Raw genomic sequence first — 26,436 nt, 5'->3', positions numbered from 1 at the left:
GACCTTAGGTTAGGTAGGGGTGGTTGAATAGAAGGTTTATGCACTGAAATCCTCTGGAGAATCCTGCACTTGAATTTTTTAAGGACTCCGGAGGCACCAGCAGCTTCAAATATGTGATCGCTGCTTTGTAGTGGCATTTAGCATCTGTTCTCTCAATCTGATGTATTTGTTTGGCAGAACTCTTTCTCATTTTGCTTTTATCTGCACAAACCGGTGTGTGCTCTGAGTCAGCCACAAATCTTTGAACAGTACAAAGATCATGCTTACGTTTACGTTTCTTACCTTGTCCAAGGCATTCAACTATTTCACACTTTTTGGCAGCAGAGACATCATTTTTCTTTCTCATATTGCTTGAAAATGGTGGTCTGCTTAATAATGTGGAACACCCTTTTTTAGTAATTTTCCTTTAATTGGGCTCACCTGTCAAACTAGTTATCAGAGGTTTTTGAGATTGATTTCAGTGATCAAAAGAGCCCTGAAACACAATACAATCCATGAGTTTAATTGTAAAACTAAATATTTAATCTTTATGAGACTTAAAGCAGAACTGTAGATACATATAAAACACACTGTTTCACTTACCTGGGGCTTCTGCAAGCCTCCAGCAGCTGTCCTGTCCCGCGCCGGTTCTCCACGAGCCTCCGTTCTCCCGCCGCCAGCTACTTTCGGTTTCGCCGTCGAGCCACTGCGTCTGCACGGCTTTGGCCACGCGTATCCTTTCTTCGTGTTTCCCTCTGCAATAGCGGTATTGCAGAGGGGAACGCGAAGAAAGGATACGCTTGGCAGGGCTGCGCTGGCCTCAACTTACAAGTTGAGGAACGGAGCGGAGGCGGGAGAACAGAGGCTTGTGGAGAACAGGCGCGGGACAGGACAACTGCTGGGTGCTTGCAGAAGCCCCAGGTAAGTGAAACAGTGTGTTTTATACGTATCTACAGTTCTGCTTTAAATAGAATTTGCATAATCATTTGGAATGCAGTGTAATTAGATTAGGGAACTGACGATAATTTAAATGGCAGCTGCCATTACACTGAATTGGCAGTTCCTAAAATAAAAATTACATTTTAGTATAATTATTTTATCAGCAGCTGTCTAGAGGTATGGTTAAAATTGTTTTTTTTTAATAAATAGGTTTTAGGTGTGCTGTAAACCAGTGGTTCTGGATATATGCTTATCACAGTGCATTGTTTTAGTAAGGCAAAATTGTACATACATTTGTTTATATCAGTCCTCTACAAACATCTTAGAAGTCCTGGTTTCTTGTGACTTAACTGTGTACAATGTAACAACTCCATGTCACAAATCCTGTAGAGCTACAGTATATTCATTTATAGCTTGCACTTGCAGTTTTCAATGTACAGTGGCTTGCAAAAGTATTTGGCCCCCTTGAAGTTTTCCACATTTTGTCCCATTACTGCCACAAACATGAATCAATGTTATTGGAATTCCACATTAAAGACCAATTCAAAGTGGTGTACACGTGAGAAGTGGAATGAAAATCATACATGATTCCAAACAGTTTTTTAAAAATAAATAACTGCAAAGTGGGGTGTGCGTAATTATTCAGCCCCCTGAGTCAATACTTTGTAGAACCACCTTTTGCTGCAATTACAGCTGCCAGTCTTTTAGGGTATTTCTCTACCAGCTTTTCACATCTAGAGACTGAAATCCTTGCCCATTCTCCTTTGCAAAACAGCTCCAGCTCAGTCAGATTAGATGGACAGCGTTTGTAAACAGCAGTTTTCAGATCTTGCCACAGATTCTCGATTGGATTTAGATCTGGACTTTGGCTGGGCTATTCTAACACATGGATATGTTTTGTTTTAAACCATTCTATTGTTGCCCTGGCTTTATGTTTAGGATCGTTGTCCTGCTGGAAGATGTGCAGAAACTCTCCAAAAACTCTCAAGAATTAAGATGCACAAATTGTAAAGCTACTATCTAGTGAGGGACCCTGTGTTAAGATTTTTTACAAATAAATAACTGCGTAATTATTCAGCCCCTTTTGGTCTGAGTGCAGTCAGTTGCCCATAGACATTGCCTGATGAGTGCTAATGACTAAATAGAGTGCAACTGTGTGTAACCTCATGTCAGTACAAATACAGCTGCTCTGTGACGGCCTCAGAGGTTGCAACAACACCATGAAGGAGCAACAACACCATGAAGTCCAAAGAACACACCAGACAGGTCAGGGTTAAAGTTATTGAGAAATTTAAAGCAGGCTTAGGCTAAAAAAAGATGTCCAAAGCCTTGAACATCCCACGGAGCACTGTTCAAGTGCTCATTCAGAAATTGAAAGAGTATGGCACAAATGTAAACCTACCAAGACAATGCCGTCCACCTAAACTCACAGGCCAAACAAGGAGAGCGCTGATCAGAAATGCAGTCAAGAGGCCCATGGTGACTCTGGACAAGCTGCAGAGATCTACGGCTCAAGGGGGAATCTGTCCATAGGACAACTATTAGTTGTGCACTGCACAAAGTTGGCCTTTATGGAAGAGTGGCAAGAAGAAAGCCATTGTTAACAGAAAAGCATAAGAAGTCCCGTATGCAGTTTGCCACAAGCCATGTGGGGGACACAGCAAACATGTGGAAGAAGGCTCTCTGGTCAGATGAGACCAAAATGGAACTCTTTGGCCAAAATGCAAAACGCTATGTGTGGCGGAAAACTAACACTGCACATCACTCTGAACACACCATCCCCACTGTCAAATATGGTGGTGGCAGCATCATGCTCTGGGGGTGCTTCTCTTCAGCAGGGACTGGGAAGATGGTCAGAGTTGATGGGAAGATGGATGGAGCCAAATACAGGGCATTCTTGGATGAAAACTGGAGTCTGCAAAAGACTTGAGACTGGGGTGGAGGTTCACCTTCCAGCAGGACAATGACCCTAAACATAAAGCCAGGGCAACAATGGAATGGTTTAAAACAAAACATATCCATGTGTTAAAATGGCCCAGCCAAAGTGCAGATCTAAATCCAATCGAGAATCTGTGGCAAGATCTGAAAACTGCTGTTTACAAACGCTGTCCATCTAATCTGACTGAGCTGGAGCTGTTTTGCAAAGAAGAATGGGCAAGGATTTCAGTCTCTAGATGTGCAAAGCTGGAAGAGACATAACCTAAAAGACTGGCAGCTGTAATTGCAGCAAAAGGTAGTTCTACAAAGTATTGACTCAGGGGGCTGAATAATTACGCACACACCACTTTGCAGTTATTTATTTGTAAAAAATGTAAAAATGGAATCATGTATGATTTTCGTTCCACTTCTCACGTATACACCACTTTGTATTGGTCTTTCACATGGAATTCCAATAAAATTGATTCATGTTTGTGGCAGTAATGTGTCAAAATGTGGAAAAGTTCATGGGGGCCGAATACTTTTGCAAGCCACTGTATGTCTTTATATACAGACCTAAAGGAATGATTTGTATATTCACCACATTCCTGAAGTAATAGATAATGGATTTAATTATAGCTCATATAAAGCTGAATACAAGTTACTTGTGAATACCTTCTATTTTTGGAAGGCGAAAGTGCTTGCTTTTAGGTTGTTTATAAAAATCCTACTGGCTTTGGTTCTCCGTGACTTTCCTGGCTCTTAAGTAAGAATATTACTACTTAAAGTACACCTGAACTGTGCTTAAAGAGACTGAAGCGAGTCTAAATTCACATTTTTAACTTTTATTAATGTTAAGCCCTATAGCTAGTGCTAAACCGCCACATCCACGCGGCAAAACAAGGGGTTTATACCCCCCAACTCCCCTCTGCTAAATCCGGGTAGGGCTTACTGCTTGAGGCAGAGCTTAGGGCTGTAGCTCTGCCTCTTAGCGCGTCAATCCCGCTGATCGCCCGCCGGTGGAGATCCGCGGGCAGATTGAAGCGCATGGAGGCAGAGCTACAGACCTAAGCTCTGCCTTCATGGGCAGCAAAATCCATGACCAAGAAAGTTGTGAATTTTGCAGAGGGGATTTGGGGGGTATAAACCCCTTGTTTTGCCGCGGGGATGTGGCAGTTTAGCACTAGCTATAGTGCTTAGCATTAATAAACGTTCAAACCGTGAATTTAGACTCGATTCAGAGTCTCTTTAAAACTGTTAATTTTTCATTACCTGGGGCTTCTTCCAGCCCCCCTGTAGTGCATGAGGTCCCTCAGCTTCCTCTTGCTCCCCTTCACTCTCCCGCTGGCAATGCCATAAGATGTGCAGCTGGAACTCCAGGCGCAGCGACTGCGCATGCGTGGTCCCATCTGGGCGCCCTTCTTGATTGCACTTCCCTCACCAGAAGCATTCTGCACTTGCATAGTTTTCAAAAGAATGAACGACGCTTCTGTCAAACGCTCCCGGTGACGTGAGCTGATCAAGAAGGGGGTGTGGGTACAGGGCTGCACGTGTGCAGTCGGCGCGACTGGAGCTGCAGTTTCCCATCCTTCCAGCGGGAGAACAGAGGGGACCCAGAGGATACCGAAAGCCCTAACGGACTACTGGGGGCTGGAAGAAACCCCAGGTAAGTACAAGACAACAGTTTAAAAGCACAGGTCAGGTGTGCTTAAATTGTACTGTAAAGTTTCAACTTAAGTTACATTTTACAAATAATATTAACCATCTTACATATTTATTTTTAGATAAAAGTATTCAAGAGGAAAACAAAAGAAGGCTGCAAGCAATGTAGTGTTCTAGAAGCTGAGGTATTTTTCTACGTTGCTTCTTATAGTGAAACTGACTTGACAGAAATACAAGCCCTTCCAAAGCTAATTTTTGATGCAAGTTGACTGCTTGTCATGTATTGTTTCACTGTTTAGTAAATTAATAACTTGTACAAAACATTCAGTCCTGTACTTCTATCTATGTTTGAAGTATTTCCACAATGAGGGTGAAATTGTATTTATAGAAACAGAAGCATGTGTCTCATACTCACTGCAACCCACTTATCCTATACAATAAAACCCGCCACATCTTTTTGCCAGCACGCATGCACGGCATGCTGGCGGCCGCTGGACACTACAGAACGACAGGACGAGGGGGCTTGTGTGTGCGCATTACAGCCGTGCAATGACCGTGCACTGTGATGCGGCGGGGGCATGGTGGGGGGAGGGGGGTTGAGAGGGGTGTAGCGGTCGAAGCCTAGTGACCGTTATTGTAACGGGTCTAAGGTCTAGTTAACAATATTTAGAAATAAAAGAATTTGTTTAAAAGAGGAGTCAATTTTATTGTTGCAAGTGCTCTAAACTGTTACATACTAAAACTGAATGTACTGTATATACTGTTTAAGTTGAGTTTATTGATATGTTTATACAGTCCTGACTTCATTGAGCGGAGGTAAGTTGGTAATATGGTACTTTTGTTTAAAAAGTCCCTGAAGGTCGGTTTTACTCTTAATTTTGGCGTTGCGGTGCGATGCTCCTGTCACATTGCACCTCAACGCCACAAATTACAAATATATGACTCTGCATCGAGGTGCGCCGACAGGGTCATATGCATACAGCCGCCCCCTCCAGTTAACATGCTCCCTGCTGGACAGGTAGTACGTCACTGGGACTCCCGTCATCAGCGTATATGGGCACCTGTCGATTAAGTTCACGCATCGCCCATTGACTCCAATGACTTTGTGTTGGTTCAGAGGCAATTCGGAAGCTTCTGGCGCAATGCAATGCGATGTAAAAGGCCCCATACACTTGCATTGCTGTTGCGTTACCCATGTAAGTCCTGAAATTTAAATAGAAGGCAAAAAGCTATTATCTGACTGAGAAAAGAATGCTGATAAGATTAGAAGGCTTTATTGCTGGAAACTTCAACAGGTCATTATTCCTGTTTGTTTTGCAGTTGTAAAAAAATCAGATTTAACATCAGACTGTCATGACTACAGTGCAGAATTCAATCTTAAAACACGAAGCCTTTATAATGAAAATAACAAAAATGAGACTCAGTTCTGTAACTAACGTTCTGTTTACCATTAGTACTACCCATGGCTACAATTACTAGGTAATGTCCAGTGATGTTGATCCAGGGATTTTATCTGATTGCCATCTGGAGTCAGGAAGGCATTTTTTCCCTTTTGGGGCTAATTGGACCATGCTTTGTAAGGGTTTTTCGCCTTCCTCTGGATCAACAGGGATATGTGAGGGAGCAGGCTGGTGTTGTACTTTGTTCTCTGGTTGAACTCGATGGACGTATGTCTTTTTTCAACCAAAATAACTATACTCATACCAATGTTGCTTTTAAACCTGTTGCCTTGTTGACTTTTAACACTGAAAACTGATGAATTATGTTTATGTGTAAAGGTAATTAAATTGCAAGCTCACATCAAAAATGCTACAATGGAACATGAAGCAGAAATCTGCAGCAAACAAATGGAAATTGAAAATAGGACAGCTACAGATGAAGCTCTACGTGAAGAGGTTTGGCACATTACTGCTTTACACATGGTTGTTTCAATGCTTGGTTGTTTACATGGTTGTTTCAATGCTTGGTTACACATGGTTGTTTCAATGCTTTATTATAGTTCTTAAAATATTGTATGTTTTGCACTGCATGTGATTTGCAAAAGTACCGTAAAGGTGCGTGTACAAAAAAACAGGTGTATAATATACAGAAAACCAAAGTGGTGCATGGCTGGGGAAATATTTATGGGAGTAAATTCTCACTATCTTCAGTGGCAAAACATCTACCGTACTTTATATGCATTCACTGTAAGTGTGGATTTTTTTTTTTTTTTTTAATGACGTGGTTTACTATCTTTAGTAAAAAAAAAAATGTTATTGTGTTTTTATTTCAGTTAATGTTTATTTTTAACCATGTTTTTATTTATAAGTGAGTGCAGAAAAAGACTCCCATCCCTTTCTGTCACATCTGTTATCACTGCAGTGCCAACTATATTAATAACTAGGCTGTGTTCCTTTTTCTTTTCCTGCCTGAAAGAGTTAAAGAGTTAAACATTTGGGTTTGCAGATCTCAGCAGTTCTCCAGTAGGAACCTAGCCGGACTGTAGCGCAACTCTCGCTGATAAGGAATTATAGCCATAAAACTCTTTGCTGGAAAATAACTGCTTCTGATTGATAAAAAGATAAAAAGGTCAATAGTTCATATAGTTTAGCTCTGGGAAAGGCTGTGTTAATGAGCAGAGATACTAAAACATTAAATCTACTTTTTTTTTACTTTTTAAGTATAAAATAAAACTGGGATATCTAAAAAACGGTCCTTTTTAGGAGTAGGAGGATAGACACAATTGTTTATCTCATTGGTTTATATTCAACTCAGGTTCACGTTAATACATTGTATGTTGGTCCTGAATTATCTTGGGCTTAGCTGTTGCTATATGTAGATCTGATACTTTTTTCTCAATTAAGAATTAAACTTGATTTAAAAGACTTGTCATCTGGTTCTCTGGTACTATTTTGAATGTACTTACTGTTTTCTTTTCCAAGGTTCAAAAATTAAAGTTAGCATCTGAGGAAGCAATGACACTACAAAGAGAGACAGACATTAAATGTCAGCACAAGATTGCTGAAATGGTGGCACTAATGGAAAAACATAAGGTAAGCTGAAAGTGGGTAATAATAATAAACAAATTCAAGCCACCAGCACCGGCTGCAGTCGGTGTTTTACATTCTTGGGGTTCAAGCTTTAGTCACCCCAGCTGTAGCCGGTATTTTACATTGTTGGAACGCAAACCCTATTGCCTCAGCCTGGCCCCCATTGTCCGGTGCCAAATTTATTTTGTGGGCTATGGTGGCACTCAAATTAACTGGTGTGCATAACTACTTTTTCAGGCTGGATTCACAGTGGTCAGTTGCACAAAGCATGTGTTTGGAATGTGTGTGAACTGCAATTGAGACTGGACATAGACTTTAATGCAAAGCCTGCGTGCAGCAAGTTAGAATAATGCGATCCGTTACTGTGAACAGGCCCATAGATTTGTATGAGCAGAGAGTTGACATGCAGAATATTTTTGCAACGCAACTGAGCACTGTGAACCTAGCCTCACTGTTATGGTACAAATTCTTGTATTGCAGTATGACATGATCAGGATTGAGTCCACTTGGTGCTGTTGCTCCTGCTCTAAGACATTTCCTGCCAATTGTATAACTCCTTTATGTAAGGAAGTCTACAGACATTACAGTGTTTGTAGCTATAGGTGCTCAGTTTGGTAGATAAAGTGACATTTGTGGCCATCGGTGTAACAGTGCTTATTCAATCATCCACTGTCAGTCTTATCTAAAATCTGGCTCTTGGCGTTCTTATGGTTGTTTTAACGCGAACGTTCAGACGCATGCGCGACCACCGGCAAGTAACCATGCGGACATCTCTATGGTTACGGAGACGCAGCTCTCTCTGCGCATGCGTGGTCCCACGTAGTTGGTGACGTGCGCTGGGGGCAGAGTGGAACCAGCGTATGGTACGCTGATTGGTAGGAGGCCGCAGTGTGGCCTCTTGGGAAGGGGGTTGCTATGGCAACCCTCGACGGAGGCAGAGCCGGTAAGAGTAGCGGCTGAACAAGCGGGTGACGGCGGCTTGGCGCGAGCTGAGGGAGCCAATGGATTCAAACACGATATATGATTGACAGGAGGGCTTCTGCTATAGATTTGGGTAGGTGCATGGATTATGCTCTATTTAGTAATAGATCTTTATGTGCAGTCTCATGCCCATATTGGGGTCATTGTTATATATACAATTTTTGGCCTTTTATCATTTGTATATGGGGAGGAAGGTAATGTTTACATTGTGGAGGGAGGGGGAGTGCCTTGGATCATGAGGGGTGGTTTTTATTATGTCACAAGGTATATATGTTTGGTGCAACTTCTTGTAATATTGTTTGTCTGCACTGTTCTGATGAAGGGGACCCTTTGTGGCCCCGAAACAATTGTTAACTTTGGTGTTGACATGTGATTCATTAAATCTTGCTCATTGAGAAGCTGGTGTGCTGACCAACCTTTCTACTTCTTGTTTATCTAAAATCTGATCTAAAATTTACTAAAGCAAGTTGATAGACAACTGATATCAGTTAACATGCATGACAGCCTGTGCTGCTGCCGTGTGTGCCTTTATCCCCTCACACTAGTGCAAGGAGGCGACCCATCCATCAGCAGGAGGTGGGGATAGCACAAGCCATTGCTTTGCCCCGCAATACACGTGTGCAAGCGTAATTATGGGGCGCAGTGTGGTGTTGGTGAGAATGAAAGTGTCAGACTAAGTCTGACACTTTGGCTCTGATTCATCAAGCTGCACAGCTTAATGTGCAGTAGTGCGCGCTATGCACGCCTTACATAGCACCGCTCACTGCTATGTAGGAGCGTGCCTTCACTTAGTTACGCGCATTGCTTCCTTAGCAATGTGCATAACTTTCAATGCAAGCGGTCCTGTGAAGTATCGCTACAGCGATACTTCACTAACATTGTTCATTGTCATATTAGCGGCTGTTAGTGAAGTATCGCAGTAGCGATACTTCACAGGACCGCTTGAATTGAAAGTTATGCACATTGCTAAGGAAGCAATGCGCGTAAATAAGTGAAGGCACGCTCCTACATAGCAGTGAGCGGTGCTATGTAAGGCGTGCACTACTGCACATTAAGTTGCGCAGCTTTAGCAGTGCAGCTTGATGGATGAGGCCCTTAGATTAGAGTGGCCTGATGCCATGCCGGACTAGATCCAGCAGCGGGGCAAGCATCGGTAGCCCTCATACACCTGCATAATATTTATATTAGGTGGTGCAGTGCGGGGACGGCAGTGATCAAAGTGTTAGACTTTAATCTTTAGCATTCCCCGCTATGTCAATGACAAGTGGGGCTTGCAATATTTTATCACCTGGCAGCAGGTTTTTTTTACCTTAAATTAAACCTGTAATGATAAAAACAGCCACTGGGGGGTACTTACCTCGGGAGGGGGAAGCGTCTGGATCCTAACGAGGCTTCTCCCACCCTCCTTCATCCCTCCGTGCAGCGCTTGAAGCCCTGGAACACCAGGGAGGTATATATTTACCTCCCACAATCCACTGCAGGCGCAGTAGCGGTTTTCTGTTTGGGCTCAGGCGGAAATATGTGAGCCCGATCCAGTACACTCTACTGCGCAGAAGCAAGGGCCTGCGCAGTGGAGTGAACCCGATTGTGTATTTCCGCTGGAGCCCATAGGAGAGCTGCTACTTCGTCTGCTCTGGATCCCTGAAGGTAAATATTGCCGCGCCTGCGCGGTACTTGTCGGGATTATGGGGAAGCCAGCGCTGGATACCCAAAGCTACAGAGGACGGGGGAAACCGCATTAGGATCCTGAAGCTTCTCCCTCCGGAGATAAGTACCCCCGAGGGGCACATTTTTTTGTTGCCACATTTGCTAAATGATCCTGGAAATCCCAAATGACAATGCATAAAAATCAGGAGATGCTTGAAGATGCCTTACTAAACTGATATGTGAATGTGTAGCTGATTGTGTGTTTTTGTTCTCTATCAATGTCTCATGCTTTAGTGGTTGACTAAAATTTTACTTTTTTTATTTTTCCTGCCAGCATCAGTATGATAAAATGATTGATGAGAAGGATGCAGAATTGGGACAACTCAGAGCAAGAAACCAGGAAACAACCTGTTCCAAAGCGCTGCTGGTATTTCAATGTTTCTATTGTTTGTGATTACCAGACTATCTTAGGCTAGCCATATATGGGTCAATTATAGCCTGAAATGTCAAGCTGATTGATCCCTATTCGATTGGCATGCAGCCGAATAATGATCGATCCCTACCGTTCATGACAAACTCAAATTTCTGTGGATTTTCAGCAGAAATCCATTGGGCATCATTCGAACTGCAAGCATTGTACTGGTCCATGCAGTGCAACAATATTGGGCATCAATCACCCACCACACCTATTATACTATCAGACAATACACCACAAAAGTGATCGAAAGGGATATTTATTAGTATTTTTGAAGCAACAGATATCTGGCAGATTTCAGCAAAGTGATATTATCAGCCAGAAATCAATCAGGTAAATAGATGTGTGTATGGCTAGTTTTAATGTACTACAGTACTGCTTTCTCATCTATAGATAGTTTCCAAAACTATGTGCAGTTTAATAGCTGAGCTTTCAACTGTGTTTATGCAACTGTATGTACCACATATTGTCTATTGAATACCTATGTTATCAGCTGCACAGGTTTTGAACACTCTGTCTGGTCAGCTGACCATTTATTTATTTGCAAATAACTTGAGATCCAACTCTAGGGACAAAAGTTAGACGTGACACTGAAGCGAAAAAAAAACATATGATATAATGAATTGTATGTGTAGTACGACTAATAAATAGAACATTTGTAGCAAAGAAAAGTGTCTCATATTTTTATTTTCAGTTATATCGTTTTTTTTATTTAACATTGCATCTTTCGCTAATATTTGCAGTTTACAAACCACACACTATTTTAAGCTATAAAACAAAGCAGAGCTAATGACTCTTTGATCTCCCCTGCAGTAAAACCTTTTCTGAAGCTCTCTCACTTTTTCTTTTATGTATAGTGCTTCAGATAACAGGACTGTCTTCCATCCAAGTTGGGTTGAAGAACTCAGAGAAGCTCTTTTACATAGATAACTGGTTTCTTAACTCTTCCTGTACTGGAAAAATATGAGACTATTTTCTTTGCTACCAATGTTATGCTATTTCTTAGCTGTACTATACATATAATTCATTGCATTATACGTTTTTTTTCGCTTCAGTGTCATGTCTAACTTTTGTCTCTAGAGTTGGATCTCAAGTTATTTGCAAATAAATAAATGGTCGGCTGACCAGACAGAGTGTTCAAAACCTGTGCAGCTGATAACATAGGTATTCAATAGACAATATGTGGTACATACAGTTGCATAAACACAGTTGAAAGCTCAGCTATTAAACTGCACATAGTTTTGGAAACTATCTATTAGAGTTGGGCCGAACGGTTCGCCGGCGAACGTGGTTCGCGCGAACGTAGGTGGTTCGCGTGCGGGTACCGCACGCGAACCTTTTGCGGAAGAAGTTCGGTTCGCCCCATAATGCACTGAGGGTCAACTTTGACCCTCTACATCACAGTCAGCAGGCCCAGTGTAGCCAATTAGGCTACACTAGCCCCTGGAGCCCCACCCCCCCCCCCCCCCCCCTTATATAAGGCAGGCAGCGGCGGCCATTACGGCCACTCGTGTGCCTGCATTAGTGAGAGTAGGGCGAGCTGCTGCAGACTGTCTCTCATAGGGAAAGATTAGTTAGGCTTAACTTCTTCCTGGCTGCATACCTGTTCTGTTCAGTGAGCCCTCAGCCCACTGCATACCTGTACTGTGATCCTGCCACTGCATACCTGTTCAGTGATCCTGCCACTGCATACCTGTTCTGTTCAGTGAGCCCTCAGCCCACTGCATACCTGTACTGTGATCCTGCCACTCCATACCTGTTCAGTGATCCTGCCACTGCATACCTGTTCTGTTCAGTGAGCCCTCAGCCCACTGCATACCTGTACTGTGATCCTGCCACTCCATACCTGTTCAGTGATCCTGCCACTGCATACCTGTTCAGTGATCCTGCCACTGCATACCTGTTCTGTGAACCCGCCACTGTATACCTGTTCTGTTCAGTGGACCCGCCACTGTATACCTGTTCTGTGAACCCGCCACTGTATACCTGTTCTGTTCAGTGGACCCGCCACTGTATACCTGTTCTGTTCAGTGGACCCGCCACTGTATACCTGTTCTGTTCAGTGAACCCGCCACTGCATACCTGTTGTGTTCAGTGAACCTGCCACTGCATACCTGTTCTGTGAACCCGCCACTGTATACCTGTTCTGTTCAGTGGACCCGCCACTGTATACCTGTTCAGTGAACCCGCCACTGTATACCTGTTCTGTTCAGTGGACCCGCCACTGTATACCTGTTTAGTGAACACGCCACTGCATACCTATTGTGTTCAGTGATCCTGCCACTGCATACCTGTTCTGTGAACCCGCCACTGTATACCTGTTCTGTTCAGTGGACCCGCCACTGTATACCTGTTCTGTGAACCCGCCACTGTATACCTGTTCTGTTCAGTGGACCCGCCACTGTATACCTGTTCTGTTCAGTGGACCCGCCACTGTATACCTGTTTTGTTCAGTGGACCCGCCACTGTATACCTGTTCTGTTCAGTGGACCCGCCACTGTATACCTGTTTAGTGAACACGCCACTGCATACCTATTGTGTTCAGTGATCCTGCCACTGCATACCTGTTCTGTGAACCCGCCACTGTATACCTGTTCTGTTCAGTGGACCCGCCACTGTATACCTGTTCTGTGAACCCGCCACTGTATACCTGTTCTGTTCAGTGGACCCGCCACTGTATACCTGTTCTGTTCAGTGGACCCGCCACTGTATACCTGTTCTGTTCAGTGGACCCGCCACTGTATACCTGTTCAGTGAACCCGCCACTGCATACCTGTTGTGTTCAGTGAACCTGCCACTGCATACCTGTTCTGTGAACCCGCCACTGTATACCTGTTCTGTTCAGTGGACCCGCCACTGTATACCTGTTCTGTTCAGTGGACCCGCCACTGTATACCTGTTCTGTTCAGTGGACCCGCCACTGTATACCTGTTCAGTGAACCCGCCACTGCATACCTGTTCTGTGAACCCGCCACTGTATACCTGTTCTGTTCAGTGGACCCGCCACTGTATACCTGTTCTGTTCAGTGGACCCGCCACTGTATACCTGTTTAGTGAACACGCCACTGCATACCTATTGTGTTCAGTGATCCTGCCACTGCATACCTGTTCTGTGAACCCGCCACTGTATACCTGTTCTGTTCAGTGGACCCGCCACTGTATACCTGTTCAGTGAACCCGCCACTGTATACCTGTTCTGTTCAGTGGACCCGCCACTGTATACCTGTTTAGTGAACACGCCACTGCATACCTATTGTGTTCAGTGATCCTGCCACTGCATACCTGTTCAGTGGACCCGCCACTGTATACCTGTTCTGTTCAGTGGACCCGCCACTGTATACCTGTTCTGTTCAGTGGACCCGCCACTGTATACCTGTTCTGTTCAGTGGACCCGCCACTGTATACCTGTTCAGTGAACCCGCCACTGCAGAGTGATATACCACTCCGTGCATACCCGATATGGACAAAACAGGTAGAGGAAGAGGAAGAGGTAGTGGCAGAGGCAGAGGAAGGCCACCCGGCAGGTCTGCGCGAGGTCGTGTAAATGTAATTTCGTGTGGACCTGGCCCACAGTACAGTGCTCGGAAGAAGGCACGTCCCATCACCTCCCAAGATTGTCAGGACGTGGTTGAGTATTTAGCGACACAGAACACCTCATCTTGCTCAGCCACCAGCGCTACTACTAGCACCACTTCCGCTGCATTTGACACTTCGCAAGAATTATTTAGTGTTGAAATCACTGATGCACAGCCATTGTTGTTACAGCCAGATGAATTTTCACCAGCTAATATGTCTGAGTTACGCGGCAACACTATGGATGTAACGTGTCAGGAGGATGAAGGACCTACTGATGGTGCAAGTTTGGATTTGTCTGAGGCAAGCGAAGCTGGGCAGGATGACTACGATGATGACGGTAATAGGGATCCTCTGTATGTTCCCAATAGAGGAGATGAAGAGGGGGACAGTTCAGAGGGGGAGTCAGAGAGTAGTAGGAGGAGAGAAGTTGCTGAAAGAAGCTGGGGCAGCTCTTCGTCAGAAACAGCTGGTGGCAGAGTCCAGCACCATGTATCGCCACCTATGTACAGCCAGCCAACTTGCCCTTCAGCATCAGCTGCTGAGGTCCCCATAGTGCCCACATCCCAGGGTGGCTCAGCGGTGTGGAAATTTTTTAATGTGTGTGCCTCAGATCGGACCAAAGCCATCTGTTCGCTCTGCCAACAAAAATTGAGCCGTGGAAAGGCCAACACTCACGTAGGGACAAGTGCCTTACGAAGGCACCTGGAGAAAAGGCACAAACAGCAATGGGATGGCCACCTGAGCAAAAGCAGCAGCAGCACACAAAAGAAAAGTCACCCTCCTTCTCCTCTTCCTCCTTCAGGTGCATCATCTGCTTCTGCCGCTCTCTCCCTTGCACCTTCACAGGCACCCTCCTCCACTCCGCCTCTGCCCTTGAGCGGTTCCTGCTCCTCTGCCCACAGCAGCAGTCAGGTGTCCGTGAAGGAAATGTTTGAGCGGAAGAAGCCACTTTTGGCCAGTCACCCCCTTGCCCGGCGTCTGACAGCTGGCGTGGCGGAACTGTTAGCTCGCCAGCTGTTACCATACCGGCTGGTGGACTCTGAGGCCTTCCGTAAATTTGTGGCCATCGGAACACCGCAGGGGAAGATGCCAGGCCGCACTTATTTTTCGAGAAAGGCCATACCCCAACTGCACCGTGAAGTTGAGAGGCAAGTGGTGTCATCTCTTGCGAAGAGCGTTGGGTCAAGGGTACACCTGACCACGGATGGCTGGTCTGCCAAGCACGGGCAGGGCCGCTACATTACCTACACAGCCCATTGGGTGAACCTGGTGGTGAACGATGGCAAGCAGAAAGCGGCGGACCAAATTGTGACACCTCCACGGCTTGCAGGCAGGCCTCCTGCCACCTCCTCTCCTCCTGCTACATGCTCTTCGCTGTCCTCCTCCTCCTCCTTGGCTGAGTGGCAGTTCTCCTCTCCAGCTACACAGCCCCAGCTCCGCAGGGCCTATGCTGCATGCCAGGTACGACGGTGTCACGCCATCTTAGACATGGCTTGTCTCAAAGCGGAGAGTCACACTGGAGCAGCTCTCCTGGCTGCTCTTAAGAAACAGGTGGATGAGTGGCTGACCCCGCACCACCTGGAGATAGGCAACGTGGTGTGCGACAACGGCAGCAATCTGCTTGCCGCTTTGCATATGGGGAAGCTGACACACATACCCTGCATGGCACATGTCATGAATCTAGTGGTTCAAAGATTTGTGGCAAAGTACCCTGGCTTAGCGGATGTCCTGAAGCAGGCCAGGAAGTTCTGTGGGCATTTGAGGCGCTCTTACACAGCCATGGCACGATTTGCAGAAATTCAGCGTAAAAACAACATGCCGGTGAGACGCCTCATTTGCGATAGCCCCACTCGCTGGAACTCGACCCTGCTCATGTTCTCCCGCCTGCTAGAACAGAAGAAAGCCGTCACCCAGTACCTCTACAACTGGAGTAGAACGAAACAGTCTGGGAAGATGGGGATGTTCTGGCCCGACAACTGGACACTGATGAAAAATGCATGCAGGCTCATGCGGCCGTTTGAGGTGACCAACCTGGTGAGCCGCAGTGAGGGCACCATCAGCGACTTAATTCCCTACGCGTACTTCTTGGAGCGTGCTGTGCGTAGAGTGGCGGATGAAGCTGCGAATGAGCGTGACCAGGAACCGTTACGGCAGGAACAGGCATGGGACCAATTTTCATCAGACCCAGCTGTTTCCTCAACACCTGCGGCAGCACAGAGGGGGGAGGAGGAGGAAGAAGAGAGGTCGTGTGCAGAAGACGAGTCAGACTCAGGGGATGATGAGCAAGGTGTTTCTTTGGGGGAGGAGGAGGAGGAGGGGACAGCGGCAGGAAAACAACCGCAGCAGGCGTCGCAGGGGGCTTGTGCTGCTCAACCTTCCCGTGGTATTGTTCGCGGCTGGGGGGAGGAGGTTGACTTACCTGACGTCACTGAGGAAGAGCAAGAGGAGATGGAGGGTACTGGATCCGACTTTGTGCAGATGTCGTCTTTTATGCTGTCCTGCCTGTTGAGGGACCCCGTATAAAAAACCTCAAGGGGAATGAGCTGTACTGGGTGGCCACACTACTAGACCCTCGGTACAGGCACAAAGTGGCGGACCTGTTACCAACTCACCGGAAGGTGGAAAGGATGCAGCACATGCAGAACCAGCTGTCAACTATGCTTTACAATGCCTTTAAGGGTGATGTGACAGCACAACGCCAGCAAGGTACCACTGCCACTAATCCTCCTCCCGTGTCCACGCAGTCAAAGACAGGACGCTCCAGCGATCTCATGGTGATGTCGGACATGCGGACGTTCTTTAGTCCAACGCCTCGCCGTAGCCCTTCCGGATCCACCCTCCACCAACGCCTGGAACGGCAGGTAGCCGACTACCTGGCCTTAAGTGTGGATGTAGACACTGCTGTGAACAGCGATGAGGAACCCTTGAACTACCGGGTGCGCAGGCTTGACCTGTGGCCAGAGCTGTCCCAATTTGCCATCCAACTTCTCTCCTGCCCTGCCGCAAGCGTCCTGTCAGAAAGGACCTTCAGCGCAGCTGGAGGCATTGTCACAGAGAAGAGAAGTCGCCTAAGTCACAAAAGTGTTAAGTACCTCACCTTTATCAAAATGAATGAGGCATGGATCCCGGAGGGCTGCTGCCCGCCCCAAGACTAAGTCAGTCCCCGCACACACAGCATCTCTGCCTGCACGCCGTGTGACTGGCTGCCTGGCCTGCCCCAAAAAGACTAAGTCGCTCCCAGTCCCTCCACACAGCATGTCTGCCTGCAGGCCGCTTCACTACCTTCTCCACCACCACCAACAGGGTCCGGGACTCCAGGCGGATTGCTGAATTTTTTAGGCCGCTGCTAGCAGCGGCCGCTGTAATAATTTTTATGGTGCGTGTACATGACTGCCTAATTTTTCTGGCTGCACTGAGGGCAGCTGCAACAACAAAAGAAAAGGCATGTACATGCGCCCATTCCCCTTCGTGATCATTACCTTGCCGTGGTGAAGGGGCTTGCGTATCACAATGAAGCAATGACCGGCGCCTAGATGAGTGTCTCGGGGGGCACACAAAAGATAATAAGGTCGTTGCTTCATTGTGGTCAGACCAAATTTGATCAGCTGGACAGTCACTGTTCTGTCATTCAGCTACATCAGCCAGGCCGACCATATGGGCTGTAAAGCCACCAAAACCTGCACTCTCGCCATGGTGTGCACCAGTCCAGCACGGCCGTCACTAGTACAAACAGCTGTTTGCGGTGCGTTACACGGTGAGTTTGGTGTGTCAGTGTGAAGCAGTACCTTAATTACACTACCTGATTGATGTATACACATGCAAGATGTTTTAAAGCACCTTAGGCCTGTCATTTAGCATTCAATGTGATTTCTGCCCTTAAAACGCTGCTTTGCGTCAAATCCAGATTTTTCCCGGGGACTTTTGGCGTGTATCCCACTCCGCCATGCCCCCCTCCAGGTGTTAGACCCCTTGAAACATCTTTTCCATCACTTTTGTGGCCAGCATAATTATTTTTTTTTTTTCAAAGTTCGCATCCCCATTGAAGTCTATTGCGGTTCGCGAACTTTAACGCGAACCGAACGTTCCGCGAAAGTTCGCGAACCCGGTTCGCGCACCTAAAATCGGAGGTTCGGTCCAACTCTACTATCTATAGATGAGAAAGCAGTACGGTAGTGTTTTTTTGCTTCAGTGTAACTTGAAGCCAGGCATATAGAAGTCAATTTCTTTATTCGACCAGGCAGTCTATTTGTTCCTTTGAATTGACTGCCAATCAGTCCGTTCATTTATTAATTAATTCTGCAAAAAAAAAAAAGATCAATATGAAGTGTAGATCTGTACATATACAGGCCCATATGCAATCAACTTTTTCTCCTGAGTTTTCTCCTAGGTGATGCTTTCACACCTTGTTATAAAATGCCTTTTAACCACCCTGGCGTTCTATTAGAACGGCCAGGGCGGCGGCGCTGCACATTTTAAATTTTTTTTTTAAAATCATGTAGCTAGCCTAGCGCTAGCTGCTTGATAGCCGCTGTGCTGCGGCATCCCCCCGTCCCTTCCCATTGCCTCTGGCAATCGGAGCAAACAGGAAATCCCGTTCAGAACGGGATTTCCCGTTTGGCTTCCCCCGTCGCCATGGCAACGATCGGGAAGACGTCATCGTCATGGCGTTGGAGGGAGTCCCGATCCACCCCTTAGCGCTGCCTGGTGCTGATAGGCCAGGCTGCGCACGGGGTCTCGGGGGGGGGGGGCTGTTACACAGCGAGTAGGGGCGCATCGGCGGGGAGCGGTTTTTAAAAAAAAATTATGAGAATCGGCCCACCAAGGCCAGAGCAATCCAGCGCGGTGGTCATGGACGAGCTGAGCTCATCCATACTGCTAAGCTGGTTAAACCACCAGCAAGCAAAAAATACTCAAAATTATTTTGACAGTACTTTTCCACCAAATGTTAAGTACTGTTCCAATTGTAAAATGCTTAAAAGTTATTTTAAAGAGAATATGAAAATTATCTCTTTGGAGAAATCACAAGAGGAAAAGTTAATTGTATATGGGCCTCAGTGTCTAAATATCTGATGTGGTTTTGACTCCTTTTGATCAATTAATACAGTGAGATGCGAAAGTTTGGACAACGTTGGTAATCGTCATGATTTTCCTGTATAAATTGTTGGTTGTTACGATAAAAAATGTCAGTTAAATATATCATATAGGAGACACACTCAGTGATATTTGAAAAGTGAAAGTTTTTGGGATTTACATTAAGTGCACAATAATTGTTTAAATACAATTAGGCAGGTGCGTACACCTGGGCACTGTTGTCATTTTATTGATTCCAAAACCTTTAGAACTAATTATTGGAACTTAAATTGGCTTGGTAAGCTCATTGACCCCTGACCTACATACATAGGTGAATCCAATTATGAGAAAGCGTGTTTAAGTGCGTCAATTGTAAGTTTCCCTCCTCTTTTAATTTTCTTTTAAGTGTGGGGGTCTCAAAACAACTCTCAAATGACCTGAAGACAAAGATTTTTTACGATCATGGTTTAGGGGAATGATACAGAAAGCTGTCTTAGATATTTCAGCTGTCTGTTTCCACAGTTAGGAACCTATTGAGGAAATGGAAGCCCACAGGCTCAGTTCAAGTTAAGACTTGAATTGGCAAAACCAAGACAAATCTCGGATAAACAGAAGCGATGAATGGTGAGAACAGTAAGAGTCAACCCACAGACCAGCACCAAAGACCTACAAAATCATCTTGCTGCAGATGGAGTCACTGCATCGTTCAACCATTCAGCACACTTTACACAAGGAGATGCTGTATGTGAGAGTGATGCAGAGGAAGCCTTTTCTCCGCCCGCAGCACAAACAGAGCTGCTTGAGGTATGCTAAAGCACATCTGGACAAGTCAGCTTCATTTTGGAACAAGGTGCTGTGGACTAATGAAACTAAAATTGAGTTTGGGCATAACAAGGATCCTTATTATGTACCTCTAGGAAATAGGCCGACACACTATGCCATGTATACCCCTTTCTAATATTATACATATGCTGGTACATTCTTTTCTTTAATGGCTGGGTGGTCCTCCCAACATAATGTAAACCACATTCACAAGTGAGGACATACACCACATACGTTGTGGCACATGTCATAAATTGTCCAAGTTTGAATTCACGTTGGTAGACATTAGATCTTATCACATCCGTACTCACACTTGCAGTATCACTACAAATACAGCACCCCCTGCATACATGGTAACCCGGCCTCTGCCACGGAATGACCACCCGTCCTGGAGGGTTGACACAACTTGGTACCAAAACATCCCTCAAATTGGGCGCCCGTTTGTAAATGAACTTAGGTTTCTCTGGAATAATGAGATTTAATCGAGCATCCTGCTGAAGTACCGGCCAATGTTTATGAAAGATCCTTTCCACCTGTTTAAACTGATTATTGAACGTGGAAATAAAGGGGAGCTCGGGAGGTTTAACATCCCTATTTCTTCTCCCCCCTATCAACCCGTCCCTATCCATATTGCCCACTTCTTCCTCCAATAAGTGGATCTTTCTCGGGCTGTATCCCTTCTCCACAAATCTACGTGTGAGTACATTCGCTTGCTCATCATAATCTTTTTTCTGGGTGCAGTTCCTCCTAATCCTCTGGAGTTGGCCTTTGGGGACCGCCCTCAGCCAAGAAGGGTGATGACAACTCCCCATCGGAATAAATCCATTTCTATCGGTCTTCTTAAAAAAGCACCGAGTAGATAACTGCCCTCTATCTTTGTAAATGGTGAGGTCCAAAAAGTCAACACTACTTGTGTCAACCACTGCCTCCAACTTTATATTGGGGCACAATTCATTCACCCTCTCCAGGAACTTACTCCACTCCTGATCCGAGGCCCCCCCAAACTATAAGGAGGTCGTCGATGAATCTCCGCCATTCGACAACCTCCCCAGAACATATCTGAATGGCCCTTTCCTCCCACTCTGCCATATATATGTTAGCCAGGGCCGGGGCGAACGGCGCCCCCATGGCACAGCCTTTGATCTGTATATAGAATTCACCCTTTTGCCAAAAATAATTTCGGGACAGGGCAAACTCCAGTAATTCCATCAAAAATTCAATTTGCTTCAATGGGAGACCCCCCTCTCTTTTGAGGACTTTTTCAACTGCACTAATCCCTCCCTTATGGTCAATGTTCGTATACAGGGATGAGACGTCCGCTGTCACTAGCAGCGCCCCATCCCTTACTTCCATCCCCTCCAGGACCTGTAAAGTGTGCAATGTGTCCTTCAATACCCTTGGTAATTTAGCCACCATAGGTTGCAGGAAATAATCCAAATACCTACCCACCCTATACGTTACTGAGTCTATCCCATTTATTATGGGACGACCCGGGGGTTGGGACATAGACTTATGTACCTTAGGTAATTGGTAAATGATTGGGGTTCTCGGATTCCTTGGTACCAGATGCTCGAATTGTTTCTCATTTATTAGACCCTCATCCAATCCCCCTTTTAAAAGATCAAGATCAATCAACTCCTTCTTATAGGCAGACACCGGGTTACCATCCAACTTCCTATAGGCTGATACATCCCCCACTAGTCTATCCAACTCTCTAAAATACTGTTCATGATTTAAAATCACAACCCCCCCTCCCTTATCTGCTGGTCGGATAATTAACTCTTTCTCTTTCAGCAGTTTGCAGACAGCCCGATCGTTAGTCCTGATCCGGGCGCTCTGCACCCGCTCCAAATCTCCTATCACCAGATTTTTAAAGACATCTATAACCGGTTTACTAGCATTATTTGCTGGATTAAAAACAGAATTATTACGCATAGTGGAGTGGACATAACCCCCACCCTTATTGGCTTTGTTATTTGGACCCTCTTTGTCCAAAAAGTATCTTTTAAGATTCAGTCTGCGTACAAACTTATGAACATCGATGAATGTTTCAAATTTATCTAAATTATTTTTAGGGGCATACTTCAACCCCTTATCCAGCAATTTAACCTCTGATTTCTCTAATTGTACTCCACTCAGATTGAAAATACCTTCCCCCTTTGCTACTCCCTTCTTTTCTTGTACCCTCCTTCCTCCACTGATTCCTCTTCTGGCTCTCTTTTCCTGATGTTCTTTGGAGTGAGGTGGGGGTCTAGGTACCATTCGTCCTGGCGATATCGGAGTTTGTGAAAAAAAGGAGGAGGCTCCTCATTCACATAGGACTGTAACGGCTCATATCTATTATAAACTGGAAGGTCTGGTGGTCCCAGATTTTCCAATAGTGGTCTACCCCCATTCAAATATGGTGCCCCCCCACCCCCCCTGTAAGGTGGTGGCACTACCCCCTGGTGTGCAGCACGGGTGTTAGATATAGCCTGATGCAAACAATATTGGGCACTATATGTTTTTATGACCTTACAGGGATTGAAGTATGCGCAGTGATTGAACTTGAGTATTACTGATCAAGGTGGAGTGAACCTTTGGTAATTGCGATCCCCTGACTTTGGTGGTGTGAGCTTTTTCTCGAGTGGAGCGCAGTATTTTCATAAAGAAGATTTGGTAAGACTATTCACTTTTATACTGCTGCAAACATGGAGGTGTTCGAATTCAGGAAACACAGGAATGTGGACCTTGATAAAATCTTTAATGAGGAACTTCCTATTCTAACAGATCTGGATCAGGACTTAAAGCTTTTACAGCATAATATGGTGAAAGAACTACAAACCTGGTGGGACCTTGCTGCTTTACATAAATATGATAAAAAAGGTCTAGTACCTAAGAGATATCATTGGGACATTATGCCTACAGATGGGGAGGAGGGGGTGGATAATAATACTGAATGGTTTGAGTATGCTAAAACATGTGGGGTGGGCATGGTTAAGTTGTTGATCAAAAGGAAGACTAGGAGGCTGGAACGCCTGGGGGGTGAAATTGATGTGTTAAAGGTCAAACTTGACCCATTTAAACAAACAGAGGAGTTTCAACGAAGATCTTCGAAACTACAGGAGATTTTGAATGCTAATGAAAAAGACATAATCTTGGATAAGCAGAAACAGTTTAGTAAGGATATTTCAGCATATAAAAATCATGAGGCCTATAAATGGCAAAAAGTAAAGAATGATGATGCAGTATCTGACAAAATGGAGGTGAATAGTGGGGGAGCAGCTGAACCCCAGGGTGAGCAAAAAGGAGGGGGAATGGGAGTTTGACCCAAGGGGGTGCGGCGTGGGGGGGGGGAGGGTACAAACCAATAAGACCGAGTCCAGCCCAGCTAAGGTTGCAGCCACAGCCCAGACCACAGCCCCAACCTATGGGAGCCCCCAACCGGGGGAGGGGCGGGGGATCGGGGAGGGGTAGGGGATATGGTCAGTATCCTGCACGCCCATTTATACGCAATCCATCAAGTTACCCGCCCAGACCTGTCAGGGGGGGTAGGGGGGCACCATATTTGAATGGGGGTAGACCACTATTGGAAAATCTGGGACCACCAGACCTTCCAGTTTATAATAGATATGAGCCGTTACAGTCCTATGTGAATGAGGAGCCTCCTCCTCCTTTTTTTCACAAACTCCGATATCGCCAGGACGAATGGTACCTAGACCCCCACCTCACTCCAAAGAACATCAGGAAAAGAGAGCCAGAAGAGGAATCAGTGGAGGAAGGAGGGTACAAGAAAAGAAGGGAGTAGCAAAGGGGGAAGGTATTTTCAATCTGAATGGAGTACAATTAGAGAAATCAGAGGTTAAATTGCTGGATAAGGGGTTGAAGTATGCCCCTAAAAATAATTTAGATAAATTTGAAACATTCATCGATGTTCATAAGTTTGTACGCAGACTGAATCTTAAAAGATACTTTTTGGACAAAGAGGGTCCAAATAACAAAGCCAATAAGGGTGGGGGTTATGTCCACTCCACTATGCGTAATAATTCTATTTTTAATCCAGCAAATAATGCTAGTAAACCGGTTATAGATGTCTTTAAAAATCTGGTGATAGGAGATTTGGAGCGGGTGCAGAGCGCCCAGATCAGGACTAACGATCGGGCTGTCTGCAAACTGCTGAAAGAGAGAGAGTTAATTATCCGACCAGCAGATAAGGGAGGGGGGGTTGTGATTTTAAATCATGAACAGTATTTTAGAGAGTTGGATAGACTAGTGGGGGATGTATCAGCCTATAGGAAGTTGGATGGTAACCCGGTGTCTGCCTATAAGAAGGAGTTGATTGATCTTTTAAAAGGGGGATTGGATGAGGGTCTAATAAATGAGAAAGAATTTGAGCATCTGGTACCGAGGAATCCGAGAACCCCAATCATTTACCAATTACCTAAGGTACATAAGTCTATGTCCCAACCCCCGGGTCGTCCCATAATAAATGGGATAGACTCAGTAACGTATAGGGTGGGTAGGTATTTGGATTATTTCCTGCAACCTATGGTGGCTAAATTACCAAGGGTATTGAAGGACACATTGCACATTTTACAGGTCCTGGAGGGGATGGAAGTAAGGGATGGGGCGCTGCTAGTGACAGCGGACGTCTCATCCCTGTATACGAACATTGACCATAAGGGAGGGATTAGTGCAGTTGAAAAAGTCCTCAAAAGAGAGGGGGGTCTCCCATTGAAGCAAATTGAATTTTTGATGGAATTACTGGAGTTTGCCCTGTCCCGAAATTATTTTTGGCATAAGGGTGAATTCTATGTACAGATCAAAGGCTGTGCCATGGGGGCGCCGTTCGCCCCGGCCCTGGCTAACATATATATGGCAGAGTGGGAGGAAAGGGCCATTCAGATATGTTCTGGGGAGGTTGTTGAATGGCGGAGATTCATCGACGACCTCTTTATAGTTTGGGGGGCCTCGGATCAGGAGTGGAGTAAGTTCCTGGAGAGGGTGAATGAATTGTGCCCCAATATAAAGTTGGAGGCAGTGGTTGACACAAGAAAGTGTTGACTTTTTGGACCTCACCATTTACAAAGATAGAGGGCAGTTATCTACTCGGTGCTTTTTTAAGAAGACCGATAGAAATGGATTTATTCCGATGGGGAGTTGTCATCACCCTTCTTGGCTGAGGGCGGTCCCCAAAGGCCAACTCCAGAGGATTAGGAGGAACTGCACCCAGAAAAAAGATTATGTTGAGCAAGCGAATGTACTCACACGTAGATTTGTGGAGAAGGGATACAGCCCGAGAAAGATCCACTTATTGGAGGAAGAAGTGGGCAATATGGATAGGGACGGGTTGATAGGGGGGAGAAGAAATAGGGATGTTAAACCTCCCGAGCTCCCCTTTATTTCCACGTTCAATAATCAGTTTAAACGGGTGGAAAGGATCTTTCATAAACATTGGCCGGTACTTCAGCAGGATGCTCGATTAAATCTCATTATTCCAGAGAAACCTAAGTTCATTTACAAACGGGCGCCCAATTTGAGGGATGTTTTGGTACCAAGTTGTGTCAACCCTCCAGGACGGGTGGTCATTCCGTGGCAGAGGCCGGGTTACCATGTATGCAGGGGGTGCTGTATTTGTAGTGATACTGCAAGTGTGAGTACGGATGTGATAAGATCTAATGTCTACCAACGTGAATTCAAACTTGGACAATTTATGACATGTGCCACAACGTATGTGGTGTATGTCCTCACTTGTGAATGTGGTTTACATTATGTTGGGAGGACCACCCAGCCATTAAAGAAAAGAATGTACCAGCATATGTATAATATTAGAAAGGGGTATACATGACATAGTGTGTCGGCCCATTTCCTAGAGGTACATAATAAGGATCCAGGAAGTCTGAAAATTGTTGCAGTGGAACATGTAAGGCCACATTGGCGTGGGTCTAATCGGCTGCAGCAGCTTTGCAAAAAGGAGACCGAATGGATCTACAGAATGGGCTCTTTCACGCCAAGAGGTCTGAATATAGAACTAGACATCAATTGTTTTATTGCAAATAATTAGGGTTATCACACACAGCTTGTTTTACACTGTTTTACACGATGTATCTTATTTAGGTTTGGCATCAAGTTGCACTGAGGCAAATTTATGAAATGATAAAATTGGGTTAGGATGTTTGTTAATATGAAGATTGAGCACTGTCACTTCAAGAATAGAAGGCACGGAGATAAACTTTGATAAGCTCTATATTGCCTGGCGATAGAGGATGGGGTTATGTACTGTATAGTAGATTAAACTGCATTAGAATGTAGTAAGTTTGGTTACTTTATATGAATAGATTAGTTCTATGGATGTAGCTT

The 26,436-nt window shown here is 45.3% G+C and overlaps 1 protein-coding gene across 2 annotated transcripts in view; it reads left to right on the top strand.

Annotated features, from left to right (window-relative positions):
• Positions 1 to 26,436, top strand: part of SYCP1 (synaptonemal complex protein 1) — a 228,512-nt gene that overhangs the window by 182,649 nt on the left and 19,427 nt on the right. For both annotated transcript variants that reach the window (XM_068269681.1, XM_068269680.1), the window contains 4 exons: positions 4,620 to 4,682; positions 6,276 to 6,392; positions 7,419 to 7,529; positions 10,489 to 10,581. In XM_068269681.1, coding sequence (XP_068125782.1) covers positions 4,620 to 4,682; positions 6,276 to 6,392; positions 7,419 to 7,529; positions 10,489 to 10,581 — 384 coding nt within the window. The remainder of the gene's footprint in view (positions 1 to 4,619; positions 4,683 to 6,275; positions 6,393 to 7,418; positions 7,530 to 10,488; positions 10,582 to 26,436) is intronic.

The sequence above is a fragment of the Hyperolius riggenbachi genome, chromosome 2 (genome assembly GCF_040937935.1).
Source record: "Hyperolius riggenbachi isolate aHypRig1 chromosome 2, aHypRig1.pri, whole genome shotgun sequence".
NCBI classification, from domain to species: domain Eukaryota; kingdom Metazoa; phylum Chordata; class Amphibia; order Anura; family Hyperoliidae; genus Hyperolius; species Hyperolius riggenbachi.
Note: the sequence above shows the minus strand (reverse complement) of the source record. Positions and strands in the feature narration are given on the sequence as shown.